The sequence below is a fragment of the Gopherus evgoodei genome, chromosome 2 (genome assembly GCF_007399415.2).
Source record: "Gopherus evgoodei ecotype Sinaloan lineage chromosome 2, rGopEvg1_v1.p, whole genome shotgun sequence".
NCBI classification, from domain to species: Eukaryota; Metazoa; Chordata; order Testudines; family Testudinidae; genus Gopherus; species Gopherus evgoodei.
In genome coordinates this window covers 359,626-374,393 of record NC_044323.1, presented here as the reverse complement: position 1 = coordinate 374,393, position 14,768 = coordinate 359,626, and the positions used below count along the sequence as shown (strand labels likewise).

The window sequence follows — 14,768 nt, the reverse complement described above, 5'->3', positions numbered from 1 at the left end:
GGACGGAGCTGCAAGAACCTGCCTTCTTCCCTTCTAAAGAAGGGAATAAATAAAGAGCTAGCTCACTAAACAAATAAACGCCAGTTCCCTCTGGGGCAGGGCTGTGGGGCCGCAGAGGGGAAGATAGCCCAGTGAGTCTTCATTTCGATAGATAGTAAGATCATAGGGGGCCAGACTATAATCCCAGTTATACCAGTGTCAATCTGGAGTAACTCCATTAGCATGAGTGACTTTCGTTACCCCAGGGTAAATCTCAAATAACCATTGGATTAAATGGAGTTACTCTGGATTTGCAGCTTTACAGCTTTGTAGCGCAGGGCATTTAACTAAAAAAAAAGTTAGTGCAAACCCTCCCCCCCCCACCCTATGACTCGAAGCTCTGAAGCTGGCCCACTGGCGTCCCAGGTGAACATCAACATTACTGACCTGAGACCTATGGTAAATATTGACCAGCATGAAGTCAGTGTTAATAATTACCTCCAGGCACAAGTCTTGCTGTTTGCTGAATCATGGAGTCCTTGTAAACAGTTACATTGTCCTTAATGTCTCCAACACAGGTATCTGGGTATGTGCAGGGACTCAGGACTATGAGACCCAAATCATCCCCCCCACCCCACCCCAATAAACATTGACAGTCGAGATGAGAAATGTGGGCGGAGTTAGAGGTCCAAGAAAAGCTAGTCTTTTTCTCTTGTGAGCCAATCGGGAGGCAAAGATTTGCATATCTGAGCAGGTAGGCTACAACATGAGCGTTGGGAACACCATGATTGGTGTCTGAGCCCCGCAGGACTATCACTATTCATTATGGGCTGGGTTCTGTAGGGTAGCACCTTGTTCCAGGAGTGGCCCTACGGGACCACTGGAACCGTTGGTGGTGAGAGTTTTTGGTCAGTGAGAGTGAGGGGACCAGACTCTGGTGCTAGCTGTTACGTGCCAACGAGGCGAGCGGTGCTGTACAAGACCCTAGGAAAGGCAGCTCCAAAAGCTTCAATCCTAACAGCATCTGCTACCTTGACGGCCCTGAGATCGCAGGAGCAGGCTCCAGGGACAGACACTTGGTCAGGCCAGAGGAATGTGATGACGACAAAGTTTTTTCACCTCTCGTACTCTGTTTCTGCCGCTTACAAGCAGCAATGCTGGGGTGGGGAAGGTACTCAACTGTGATGGGTTAGTGTCCCTGAACCTGGGACATCAGGAGGGGAGAGAAAAGGGGTTAAATAGGCATCTCTTAGTTAAGTGAGAGCGAAGGGTCAGGCGGTGATGACATACGTACTGGAAAGGCCACCTGATAAGTGGCCCAGCAGCCAACTAACGTGCACCCTGACGGTGCCCACTGCTCTCAGGGAACAGCTCAGGCATTTGAAGAAATTCTGTGGAGACATGGTTGTTTTGTGTGTATACTTCCACTACCAAAAGTAGTCCACAGTGGAAAGATAAACGCAAGTGTAACCCTTCTGCCAGGTGGAGCCGGCAGTAACAAAGGTTGGGTTCAGTATCTTGGGGTTCTTCTTAACAAAACTAAACAGAACCACCTCAAGCCCCCACCCAGTAACCCGGGAAAATTTAAACCTCTTGTCTCCCTTCACAAGCACTGAGTCTGTGGCTAGCCAAGAAAACTTTTAATAAAAGAGGAAAAGAACCCGGCATTAATTTGGGGAAACACTATGACCACAGTCCGAAAGCACATTACCCCAAGTAAACACCCACCCCAGAGTATGTTAGGCAGTGCCCTTTGCCTCAGTTTATCACCTTGCGCTGTGAAAGTCTGACAACAAATGTTCATTTAACACATTGCTCCCCTCTCCCTCCACCGCATCCCACCCGCAGTTACTGTGCTTGGTCAGCAGTGGTGCCAGTACGTGAGTTCACCTCACACCCCAGGGAGGGGACATCAAGCCATGCCTGAGCTGCTGCACTGCGGCTGCAACTAGCTCGCAGTTACTGTTGTTCCCTCGGCCTGGCACTGCCCACTGCCAGGGCTGTTCATTCTGCTGCAGCCAAGGGCTCTGGCCCCACGGTCTCTCTGCAGCAGTGTCATGCTCTGAGGCCCCACCACTTAACCCAGGCCTCAGTGGGTAGCAGGAAACGTCTGCTAGTGAAGGCTGGGCAGGGTCTTTCAGGACAACACTGTCCCACACCAGGTCTTAGGCTCAGCACCTGGTTATGGGTGGTTTTAGCTTTAGCCATCATTGGACAAAACAAGGACTCTTGGTGGAGTCTAACAGCTCTGGCTTCAAACAGAAGAGAGGAGAAGGTCAGATAGTAGGTAGGATTTGGCATCTCTACCCTCCGCTGAGCAAATGAGGTTCAGTTTAAGGGAACCCCTCAGGCAGGCAGGCTAAGTACTGTTCTGCTGCCCGTTACTCGTACAATAAGGATAACCACATTTCATTAGCCCTGCATTCAGGCTAATGTGAAAATGGTCTAGTACCTGGGGCTAAGGGAAGGGTGTCTATACACCTTGGTACAATGCTTGAGTTATACAGAAATACAAAGTCTGGGTTAAAAGTCATAAGATACATAAAATACATAATCAGCACTATCCCAAATGTAAGTTAATAAATTTAATGATACAGTTTAGATATTCGTGTCCAAATATTCAGGCACATCACTCATAAAAGATTACACTCCGTGTGTTTTGTAACCCAGCGCCAGCCCACAGGGATCACTCTGGGAAAGCCGCTCCATTATGCTGCACACCTAGGCAGGGTGACCGTGTCTATGCACACAGAGGCTGCTCCCCAAAGCCCCTCACTAGCTCATTCAGACCCTGCTCACACAGGTAGTAGGGAAAGGTTGCAAACACTTTTCTGTTTGGAACAGATTTTTATTTCTAACTTTTCCTCTCTCAGATTCTGCTCAGAGTTCACAGTTCCTTCTCCTCCACCCGCGGCCCCCCTGGCTCTGTTGGCAGCAGGTTATGACCTGACAGTTTCAATTCTTGCTCGTATAAAAACTAGCCTGGGGCCCAGTTCCCGAGGTGCCACTCGTGGGTTTGGACACCCTGGAAGCCCTCAAAGTGCTGCTGAGGGGGGAGGGGCAGTGTAAGCCTGTCCGATTTCTTATTTTTCCTCTTTCTCACCAGCTGCTGTTTCTTCACTCCTCTCTCCTGCCCTCCCCTTTAGCTTCTTTCCCCGTGTCCATCTTTGGGAAGTCGCTCCCACTTGCGCTAAAGGAGATCTCCAATGGCTATCAGCACTAGTAGGAGCTTTATCCCCTCTGTAGGCTGTGCCCAGCCAGCAGACGGTGACATTCACCCCCCGCCTCCCCACCCCAATTCCTGCCTTGCAGCGTGTCCCTGATGCACAGCTCTCTCCTGCAGGACAACCACCAGCAAGAGAGAGTTAAGAGGGAAGGCCAGAAACCACAGCAAGACAGACCCACAAGGAAGCCCACTTGGAGACCCGGCTCTGGGTCCATCCTAGGCTTGGTACAGTAAGAGGGGAAGAGGGTGGAAGCCCTGAGCTCCAGACCAGCTAACAGGCAACAAAAGCCTGTTCCGTAATCAATGGGGCACAAGGGGGGCTCAACTTTCTGGTTGCTCTTAGGAGACAGTGTCGGCCAGTATGCAGCCAGAGCACATGCTCCAGGAGATGGGAGGGGAGTGAATGAGGGGAATTGCTGGTGCAGAAAGTACTGCACCAGGGAGAGCTCCATGCTCCACAGCCATGGAACAAACCAGCCCCCTTCTGGAGGAAGGGAAGCCCTAGGAGCTGGTGGGGAGGTGAGCACAGTGCTGAGACCCCCACATGGCTGTGACAGCAGGGGAGAAGCCTCCCTCGAGGGGTCTGTCTACACTACAGCTGGGAACGTGGCCCCCAACCCGGGCAGGCAGACTCACACTGGCTCTGCTCCAAGTAACATGCTAAGAATAGCAGTGTGGACGGTGCGGTGCGGGTGGCGGCTCGGGCTAGCCCCCTGCATCCAAGCCCGTCCACTCCCTGGGCCTGAGCTTCCACCCTCGCTGCCACGACCGCGTGGCTATTTTTAGAGCACTTGCCTGAGTGGACCTAGTGCGAGTCTGTCTCCCCAGCTGCAGCCTGGACAGAGCCTTAGATCCCCAGCGAATCCGCCAGGGCCCTCGTGTGCTGGACCAGTGCAGCCCAGGGACGGTGGCTCACCGTTGCTGCAGAGGCAGCAGGGCGCTAACCGCTTGCACGCATCCCCCCGGCCTCGCCCCATGCTGCCCTGTAAACCCTGGCCTCCCAGTGACTCGCCCCTAACCCTCTCCTCTCCTCCTGCAGAGTCCCCATGAGGAAGTCAAAAACAAGCTCCCCGCCCCCAAGCTCCCCTGTCCCGGCTGCCATGGATCTGTAGCCACCGGCCAGGTGAGAGGTAGCCTCAGCGGGGAACAGCACGAGGCAACCCAGGGGCCCCAGGGAGGGCAGGACTCTGAGCCGGGGACGCCTTCCTGCTCTGTTCCTCTTCCTTCAAACACAACTAACCTGACGCAGTTGGTCAGGGAATGCAGGACAGCAGAGGGAGGGCAGAGCGAAGGGGGGACGCTACCTGCTGTTGCCATTGTCCACAGAGGCTCGGAAAGTCCTGTCACAGCCCCCACCTCCGGGACATGTGGGGAGATGCCCTGGGGGGAGGGCTCTGGGGAAATGCGCTGCAGAGCTGCGATTGCTCTGCTCTCCCTGCCACCTATCACTGAACCGCGTGCTGCAAAGAGACAGCGACGGAGTCCCGGCTGGCAAGGAGGCATTCGCTCAGCCCTGCCCGGCTCAGTCAGGGTGAAGGGAAGAGCTGCTGGGGCTGTACTGCTCCTTCGCTAGTGCTGTCTGGGCTCAGAGCACACTAGGGACAGTAACGACTGAATCCTCCAAGCCCCCTTGCAGGAGGCGAGTCAGAACTATCACCATTAGACAGATGGGGAAACTGAGGCACGGTGAGCTTAACGGGCACATGGTGAGTCCATGATGGAGCCAAGATTAGCAGTCAGGAGTGCCTGGTTCCTCAGCCATCGGCTGATTGTCAGAGCACCCTGCCCCCCCTCTGCTCCTCTGCCTGAAGGGTGGTGGTCGTGTGTGCCAGGCCTGGCTAGCTCCTCTGGGATCCCTTGCCACCCTGTCCTATGGCGGCAAGGAGCAGCGGGCGGAGAGGACGCTGTAGGTGACCCCTCTCTGTCTCGTGCAGGAGGGGCGCTCTGCTGAGGGGATCCTGAGCCCCAGGACCAGGAGAGAAGACGAAAGGCCCACGGTGGCGAAGCGCAAAGCCAAGCAGAGAGCAAGAGACGGACTGTACTGTGCTGGCTGCTATTCCGGCCTCACGCTGCGGAGCCAGACGCCCCCCTTGAGAGAGGGGGCGGATGGAGGATCAAGCAGAGATTAGCTACTGCACCCACCTGAGGCGGAGTCCTTCCAGGCCTCACCTCCCTTGTGTAGCTAGGCAGCAGCCCAGGCTGGAGCCTGGTAGCCACCCCTCCCCTCCATGCCCCTGAGATCAGTCACATGGAATCTGGATCCCAACCCCCCCTTCCCCCTCCAGCCAGTACAAACACCCCCTGCTTCTCCTGCTGCAGGGCTGGGATGCATCCGAGGCCCCTTTCTCTGCATCCTGCAAACCAACAACCCCACCCGCCCCTGCCTCGTTCCCTGTAACAGCACAGACAAAGGGAGCGTGGCTGCCAGGGGCCCAGAACGGCCTGTCCCATGGTGCCCTCTGGCCTCCCAAGCCGCTGTGCAGAGGCAGATAGATAGAAATGAAATGAAAGCTCCGTAGAAAGGGCTGAACTCCCAAGGGTGTACGTGGGTCCAGCTCTGCTGCGCTGAGCGGAACTGCGCCCGTTTATACGTGCGGGGAACGTGAGCTAAGAGTGCAAATAAACACAAATACACTCGCTCTGTGTGACCTGCTCCTGTTGGCAGGGCTGGGCCTTGAGCCAGGGCCGCCGCACGACTCTGCCCAGGGGTTCGCCGGCTCCTTTTCTTCAGCTCATTTACTCCTGCTGTTGTCTGCTGAGGAGAGTGGGCCAGAGAGCTCCGTGGTGCATGAGCCAATGGGGGAGGGGTCACATAGCCGCTTTAATTTACAGATACATGCTGTGGAGACCACAGCCCCCAGCATGCAATGCTCCTCCTCGAGCTGCATGGCCTAGCTGAGCATCCTCACACTCAGCACCACCGTTCTGGTGGCCCCACAGCCCCATACACGGTGGGAGATTTGGTCTCAGCTCGTGGTGCCGTATCACAGACCCACCATGACAGCTGGCTCTAGGGCCTGGCTGTGCCATGGGGACCCTCTGCTCTGACGGTGGCTCTGTAGCCTGGGCTGAGGCATGCTGTTATCTGGTGCAGAGGGGGGTGATTTGCAGTGTCGCTGCCTGTGCAGCACCTATTCTTTGCATAAAGAGAGGAATTTAATTAGCTCTTTAATGAGCTGAAAATCTGAAAGGCCTCCTGTGAAAAGTGGAAACATGGACAAATTGCAAAGGAGGCGCACAAAAGAACAGTGCAAGCACATAGGGACAGAATGAGAAAAGCAAAGGCACAAAATGCGAGTTACACTAGCAGGGGAGATGAAAGGAACTCGAAGTGGTTCTATAAGTACATTCCAGCAAGAGAAAGAGAAAGGAAAGTTTAGACGCACTGCTTAGTGGGGAGTGAGAGCTGGTAATGGATGATACCAAGAAGACTGAGGTGTTTAATGCCTCTTTTGTTTCTGTTGTCACTAAAAAGGTAAATTGTAGCCAGATACTTAACACAATTAATATTAACAAGGGGGAAGGAATGAAAACCAAAACAGGGAAAGCACAAGTGAAAGACTATTTAGATAAATTGGATGTATTCAAGTCAGCAGGGCCTGATGAAATTTACCCCAGGTTATTTCAGAAACTAGCTGAAGCCGTCTTGGAAGCATTAGCGATTATCTTTGACAACTCATGGAGGATGGGTGAGAGCCCAGAGAACTGGAGAACAAACATGGTATCTCTCATTAAAAAGGGAACAAATTGGCCCCGGGGGATTATAGACCAGGCAGCCTAAAACTTCAATATCTGGAAAGATACTGGAACAAATGATTAACCAATCAGCTTGTGAGCACCTGGAGGATAACAAGGTTACAGGGAATAGCCAGCAGGGGTTTGTCAAGAACAAATCACGCCTGACCAACCGAATTTCCTTCGGTGACAGTTTACTGGCCGAGCGGCTGCGGGGAAGCAGTAGATGTGGAGGTCTTGGTTTCAGAAAGAGGTTCTCACCTTCTGCTGGCAGGGCCTGTGTGGCGGTGAGAACTCTGTTAAAGGCCCTGTATCCTACTGGTTCCTCTCAAAAGAGCTGAGCTGAGGATGACGAACAGTGGATGGGGCTTCCCCACTGCAGGATAACAAGCTGCGAGTGGGGGAGCTGGGGGAGTGGAAGGGGCCAGGATGCACCAGCTGCTCACAACTGCCAGAGGAGACCGGAGGCTGGAACTATTGCTGAGGTGCCCCAGGAGGCTGACATCTTACCTAATATTGTAAATTCATTACTTGCTGGTTTTCCCAAGTTTCTGTTCTCCCCCACCTCATTCCCCTCCCCAATCATATTCTCTTTGTTTAAACCCCCAGACTCAGTACCTGCAAATGGGGAAGTATTGGCCATCCAGGGCACCCAGGGTGGGGGCTGTAGTTTCCTAGATTTCCAGGTGGTGGCTTGCACTGGTGTTGGGGATGGATGCAGAAGAAAGCGAAGCACAGAAGGGAGAGGAGATTTGGGGAGTGTGCGCAGGGGCTGCAGAGACGTGGAAGAGGCGGGGGGGAATGTGGAGGAGAGGAGGTAGAGGTAACTGGTTGCTTTGCATTGCTCCAGTGATGTAAAACAAGTAAGCTGGCACCCTCCTTGCACTGTTCCGGCATGGCACTCCAGCGACTGTGACCATAAAAGTTAAAAATAAAAATAAAAATTACTTACAAATGATCATAGTAAAAGAATAACAAAGATATTTGGGGGTGGGGTGGGGGGGGGAGGGGGAGTAAAACCAGCCCCAACAGGTATTTATCTGACCTGTTCTCCAGTGATTAGTATTTCACAACCTCCCTTGGAAGCCTGTTCCAGAGTTTTACTACCCTTATAGTCAGAAAGTTTTTCCTAATATCGAACCTAAATCTCCACTGTTGAAGATTAAGCCCTTTGCTGCTTCTCCTACCTTTAGTGTAGAAAGAGAAAAATTGATCACTCTGCTCTTTGTAGCAGCCCTTAACATAGCTGATGACTCATCTTTCATTTTGATCAAAAATGCTGAACTTTTCATTCAGTGAAAGTTTTGATAGTTCAACTCTTTTAACCGGATTTAGGCTGAAAATAAAAACTGGAGTCGTGTGTGCAATATCGAGGAAGTTCAACACCCCACAAGTGTACCCCAAAGCCATTCAGCAGCCCCACCCCACCATCCTTTCCTGGGCAGTGCTCTGTCTGGGGTATGATGCAGTGCTGGGTTGATGGCTACTAAACTGAAAATGACACCAGAGAGCCCCGCACCAGTGTCCCAGTGCTGATGAATCAGTTCTCTGCTGGGAGAGACTCGCTGAGTTCCTGCCCGGCATCAGATGGCATGATGGACCATGGCTGATGTATCCCCATGGCACAGAGCCATGAGATGGGAGTGGGGAGCTGAGAACAGGCATGCTCGATGCATGGCGCAGGCACTCCAGCACCGATACAGGAGGCTCACAGAGGTGTGAGCTGCTCCATTCCTATTGATAGATGTTCCCATCCCCTCCTGTTTTAGCCACTAGAGAGCATCTGGTTTGTTTTACTGTAGCCTTTCCTCTCTCTTTCACTCTTACCTGAAATCGCTCACGGATCTGTTCGTTAATACACGTGCCCTCGTTTCATTGCAAAACCCTCTGAGTGCTGCATGCTAAGCTACCGGGTAAACCCCCCTCAGCTCACTCGCAGGCTGTGTGGCCACTGGCTCTCTGACATAGTCAACTTGATAACTGCTGAGACATCCAGGGATGGGGACTGGACAGTTCCGGGGGGACAAGACTTGGAGCGGAAGAACTGTTGGTGTCGCTCTGCGAGGAGTAACTGGGCTGGCCTATGCCAGGGTGAGGGCACTGGGCTGTGAGCAGCATGGACGTACCCAGGGTTACAGGGCAGGGGTGACACAACCCTCACTGGACTGGGTGAACCCCAGAGCATCTCCCTGTCACTGGAGGTGTGTAAGAACAGGTCGGACAAACCCCAGACAGGGATGGTCTAGGACCAGGTTACCTTGGCTCTGCCTCAGCGCAGACAGGGCCGGCTTTAGGAAATGCGGGGCCCAATTCGAACACTTTCGGCGGGGCCCTGGCAGGGATGACTTAAAAAGAAAAAAGTGTAAAAAAAAGCCTTCCATTTCTTCCATGTATTATTTACTTTCCATAACTATACAAATAATAAAATTGTATATTATGTACATTGCATCATATATGCTGCTGATTGGTTATTAATGACTGCTGTTTCACATGCGTAGGTCCATGCCACTCCCTGGGGGTGTGCACATGTGTGGTTCCCAGCTGCTCCCTGCCCCCCTCATTGAAGCAGGTGTGCAGGTTACTGCCCTGGGAACTGCAGGGCAGCAGTGGACATGGGGCTGGTTCGAGGCAGGGCAGGGGCTGACTGGAGGTAGGGTCTGGCTGCAGGCAGAGCAAGGGGTGAGGGGCTGGCTGGAGACAGGGGAGTGTGGGGCGGGCTGGCTTCAGGCAGGGCCACAGGGGGGTGCAGCAGGGGTTGGCAGGGCTGGAGACAGGAGTATGGGACTGGCTGGCTTCAGATAAGGGGGTGCAGCAGGAATTGACTGGAGACAGGGCAGGGTGGGCAGAGCAGGGCTGGTGCGGGCAGGGGTGTGTGGCAGGGGTTGGCTGGAGACAGGGCAGGGGGTTTGGCAGGGACTGGCTGTGGGCAGTGGGGGGCGGGGATGGTGTGGGCAGGGCAGGGGGTGCAGCAGAGGCAGATGGAGCCCCGGCCCTTTAGAAAGCCCCCAAGCCCCCCGCTATCCCAGGGCTTTGGGGGCTATTTAAAGGGCCCGGGACTCCCCTGCTTCTACCCCGCCCCGGACCTTTTAAATAGCCGTGGGAGCCCTGGGGAATGCATGGGGGCGGAGGGGCTCTGGCGGCTATTTAAAGGACCAGGGTGGCAGAGGTAGCTGGAGTCCTGGCCCTTTAAATAGCTCCCGGAGCCCCCTGCTACCCCAGGGCTCTGAGGGCTATTTAAAGGGCCTGGAGCTCCACCCGGGGTCACGGGGCTTGTCACGCTCCGGCCAGAGCTCCAGCCAGGAGTGCGGGGCCGCGGGGCTCGTCGCGCTCCGGCCAGAGCTCCAGCCAGGAGAGCGGGGCCGCGGGGCTCGTCGCGCTCCGGCTAGAGCTCCAGCCAGGAGAGCGGGGCCACGGGGCTTGCAGCGCTCCAGCCAGAGCTCCAGCCAGAAGAACGAACCGCGGGGTTTGCGGCGCTCGGGCCAGAGCTCCAGCTGAAAGAGCTGGGGCTGTGGGGCAGCCATGCTCCCGCCGGCGCTTTGGTCAGGGGAGCAGGGCTATGGAAGACCCCGGAGCAGACCGCAGCCAGGGTAAGTAAAAAAATTTTAAAGGCACCTAAAGCACGGGGCCCTCTTAGGCGCGGGGCCCGATTCCCAGGAGTCGGGCGAATCGGCCTAAAGCCGGCCCTGAGAGCAGAGGCAGGACTGATGACCCCTCGAGGGCACTTCCCTCCCACTGTTTCTGTGATGCTGTGAACCAGTCTCCCCTTAACAAGGACGTGCCAGCGTGAACACTGCCAGCCTGCGCTGTAGCTGTGAATTTCCTAGCGGGGGTGACGGGGGAAGCCAGACAAGAACCCCAGAGCTGCAATCAGAGTACACAATGTTCTGTAACAACAATAATGCAAACCCCAGAGGGAGATCGGTACCATGGGAGAGAGGAAAAACACACTCCCGGCTGGGAGCTATGGGCCGATCAGAGCCAGAGAAGGTCAGAGGGGCAGGAGGAAATTCCATGGCTCTCCAGACCTGGAGGGAAAGCACTGCCCTGCTACGGGTCTCCAGTGTCAGAGCCGGGGCTCAGCTTGTTCTCAGGAATAGGATGTTGACACAATGGCAGTTTGGCCTGGGAAAGGATGCAGCCCACCAGGATTTGCCCTCATGGTTCCCTGCCCCTGTCGTTTGATGGTCCCCAGGGACCCATCAGTATGTCATGGAGTCTCTTCTCAAGTCAGCTTCTGCTGGTTGCTCTGGTGACCTGGCCCAGAAATCCCATCACAGAGTCAAAGTGTTTAAAGCCAGCAGGGACCCCTAGATCATCCAATCTGATCTCCTGCATACCACAGGCCACCCTCACCCACCAGCACCTGCACGCTGAGTCCAAGGCATTGCAGCCTCAGGAGACTAGACTGTTATGTGCCACAGGCAGAGAATAGGAGGGGCCGAGGTGCACCAGTGCCCGAGGTCCTGCCACGGCAGGGAAACGATGAGGTGAGATATACCCAGATAATGCAGGCAAGTGACCCGCACCCACACCCTGCAGAGGAAGGTGAAAATGCCCAAGGTCACTGAGAGTCTGACCTGGGGAAAAATTCCTGATCCTGCATATGCTTGCAAGAGACTGGATAGACCCATAAGAACCAGGCCCATCCGCTGATCTCAGTGGGGCTGGAACCCTCACTCAATGCCTGGCCAAGAGGTGTGTTCACTGCTCTGCCTGCCCAGGCTGTGCTGCGGGGTTTGCGGACGAGTGTTACCGGGGAAAGCGGCTAACAGCAGCCACTAGCACTTCAGCTCTGATGGCATCAGGCTAACAGAGCACCTGGGGCTCCCTGGCTCCCATGGCCTTTCTGCAGGTCCCTCCTCAGCACAGGGCATGTGGCAGGAAATGACCCAGCTGTAACCCCCTCTCCTGGCATGGGACAGATGGAGGGGAGCGAGGAGCAGCCAGAGAGGGGATGATGGTGCCACCCAGCCACTGAAACACAAGACAGATGCAATCAAACCCGCCGACCCCAGCTACTGCCTGCTACGTGCTCCCAGAGAGCGAGCAGCCGCAGGGGGAGGAGGAACGCCGGGATGAAATGGGGAAGCAGAGGAGAATACACTGATTTCTCTCCACGTTCTCCCCTGCAAGGGCCCCAGTGCTGGGCTCAATTTGCTGGGCAATAGAGATGTAAGCAGGGTCTGAATGAATGCTTCCCTGACAGCTAGCTGGGAGGGGAGAGACTTGGGTGTGTTTATGTGTAACCCTCTGTGCATCTAGGGGTTTCTTTTCAATAACAATGCAACCGGCTTGAGGCCCCACCCAGTGACCTGGGACAATTACACACCACCCCCTGGGTGCCTCTAAGAGGCCACACTTCCCCTCTCACAAGAACAGAGTCTGAGTGCAGCAAAAGCCCTTTAATAAAGGAGGGAAACAATGCAGCATTACTTGTTGGGGAAACACCACAAACGGGATTCATAAATGTAACTCATGAGCAAAGAAAGACGTCCAGCAACCCAAAAGTCCCATTAATGTGACCGTCCTTTCCCTGCACCTCACCCACAGCTGCTGTCCTTGGATCAATCAGACTTAGAGTTCCAAGGTGCATCTGCAGACCTGGACTGAATGGGGGGATAAGAAGACACCTTACGCACTCCACTCCCCAGGTACTTGCTCGCTGTGATGACACCCGCTGGCTATGCCTCTCCACCAGCTGTCCACACCATGTTTTCAGAGCCCCGCACTTATCACAGCTCTCAGTGATTTCAGCTCTTAGTGCGGGAGCCTCACCGCTGATGCACACTGGGAAGTCTCTTGCATCAGAGATACTGTCCCAAAGCAGGTCTACTATTTAGACCAAGAGTGGGCAAACTTTTTGGCCGAAGGGCCACATCTGGGTATGGAAATTGTATAGCCGGGCCATGAATGCTCGTGAAATTGGGGGTTGGGGTGTAGGCTCTGGGGTGGGGCCAGAAATTAGGAGCTCAGGGTGTGAGGAGGAGCTCCAGACTGGGGCAGGGAGTTGGGGTTGGGGGGGGTGAGGGCTCTTGGGTGGGGCTGGGAATGAGAGGTTGGAAGTGCAGAATGGTGCTCTGGGTTGGGACCGAGGGGCTCAGAGGGCAGGGAGAGGATCAGGGCTAGGGCAGGTGGCCAGGGTGCAGGAGGGGGTCAGGGGTGCAGGCTCCAGGTGGCGCTTACCTTAAGCAGCTCCAGGAAGCAGCGGCATGTCCCCCCTGTGGCTCCTACGCAGAGGGGCAGCCAGGGGGCTCCACATGCTGCCCCATCCACAGGTGCCAGCCCTGCAGCTCCTGTTGGCCACAGGTGGGACATTCCACTGCTTCCAGGAGTCATGCAGAGTCACGGCCCCGAGCATGTATGTCCTGGACCCTGCTCCGCAGCAGGAGCTTAAGGACCATAGCTTGTCCACCTCTGCTTTAGACCTAGATGTCAGTGGCCACCCCCATCTCTTTGGGAAGGCATTGCCTTCATTACCCACCGCCCATGGCCAGGTAGTTGGATACAGCTTCTAGGTTGCCATCTAATTACTAAAACATCTGCGTGTTAAAAAACAGGAACACTTCTGTTAGCTGCTTTCAGGTAAATCTGCAGCTGTGGGGCAAATAATTCAGACCCTGGATCACCTTCGCCACTGAACCCAGCCTGTGGCCTTTCTGTCTGAGTAACATGGAGGTCTGCAGAATGAACCAGCCACATGGTCTGCTAGTGCCGCTGCCTTCAGAGCTCCAAGAACAGGAGCCACGCTGCAGCAGCAATGACATGCCCCAGCACTTCACAACAATACATAGGCATGGGCCCAGATTTTCAGAGGCACTTAGGCGCCCAACTCCCATTGACTTCAATGGGTGTTAGGTGTCTAAATATCGTTGAAGGAGCCGTGCCCTGGTTAGTAGATCCAGTACAAACTCTTCTGTGATATCACTGGCTACCGGAGACTTTTTATATAACAGATTTGAGCTCAGCACTAGGCTTGCCAATCGTCATCCAAGCTAAAGTCCTTGCAGCAATGCTGCATTGATGCCAGCAAGATGGTACATCACAAGCAAAAGGGAGCCCTGTACAAGGACTGTCAGCAAGTACACGTTGATACAATCGCCACTTTCCATATCTGCTTCTTCAAGAAACCCTTTTTCTTCATCGCTATGGAGGTGTTTGGCAGGGTCAGTAAATATAAGCTTCTCTAATGAACATACAATTCCTCTTCTAATGGTCCCTCCAAGAGATGGAAGCCATATTTACTCAATATCTGGGTGGAGAGAAGGCAAATCTGTAGAGAAACCACACAGTCTTTGAAAATTCTGTCCACGCTGGAGGCTCTGGGTTGATTATTTTAAGTAATGTAGAAAAATGAACCTGCTTCAGAGCAGAGAAAGTAAAATTTCTTCCCTATCTTCTGAACTACTCAGGCAGGGTTGGTCTGGTGGGATGGGCAATGATCAGAAGAAATGATAATTAATAGGATATCTCCTGGAAGTCTCAAGCTATTATTCCTCAGATCTAGGCAGGCCCATTCATGCTACATTTTTTACATTAACCCATTAAAAAGTTTAATTTCAGCAATAGAGAAAAATAACATCTAGCACCGAGGGCCCCACCTTTCTGTGTCTATCACATTTCAGTACGGATGACACTTTCAAAGAAAGAAAAAAACAGCATCCGCCCTCTCCCTAGAAAGTCTGTAGTCCACAAGACAGCTATGTATAAAAGTATCAGAAGGGTAGCCGTGTTAGTCTGGATCTGTAAAAGCAGCAAAGAATCCTGTGGCACCTTATAGACTAACAGATGTTTTGGAGCATGAGCTTTCGTGGGTGAATACCCACTTCGT

At 54.0% G+C, this 14,768-nt stretch overlaps 1 protein-coding gene across 3 annotated transcripts in view; it reads left to right on the top strand.

Annotated features, from left to right (window-relative positions):
- Positions 1-7,203, top strand: part of LOC115645289 (translation initiation factor IF-2-like) — a 29,638-nt gene extending 22,435 nt beyond the window's left edge. For 2 of the 3 annotated variants that reach the window (XM_030549708.1, XM_030549706.1), the window contains 3 exons: positions 3,323-3,430; positions 4,245-4,328; positions 5,140-7,203. In XM_030549708.1, the coding sequence (XP_030405568.1) occupies positions 3,323-3,430; positions 4,245-4,328; positions 5,140-5,334 (387 nt within the window). In that variant the 3' untranslated portion in view covers positions 5,335-7,203. The remainder of the gene's footprint in view (positions 1-3,322; positions 3,431-4,244; positions 4,329-5,139) is intronic. The other variant, XM_030549707.1, reaches the window with a different exon arrangement.
- Positions 7,204-14,768: the final 7,565 nt, after the last annotated feature.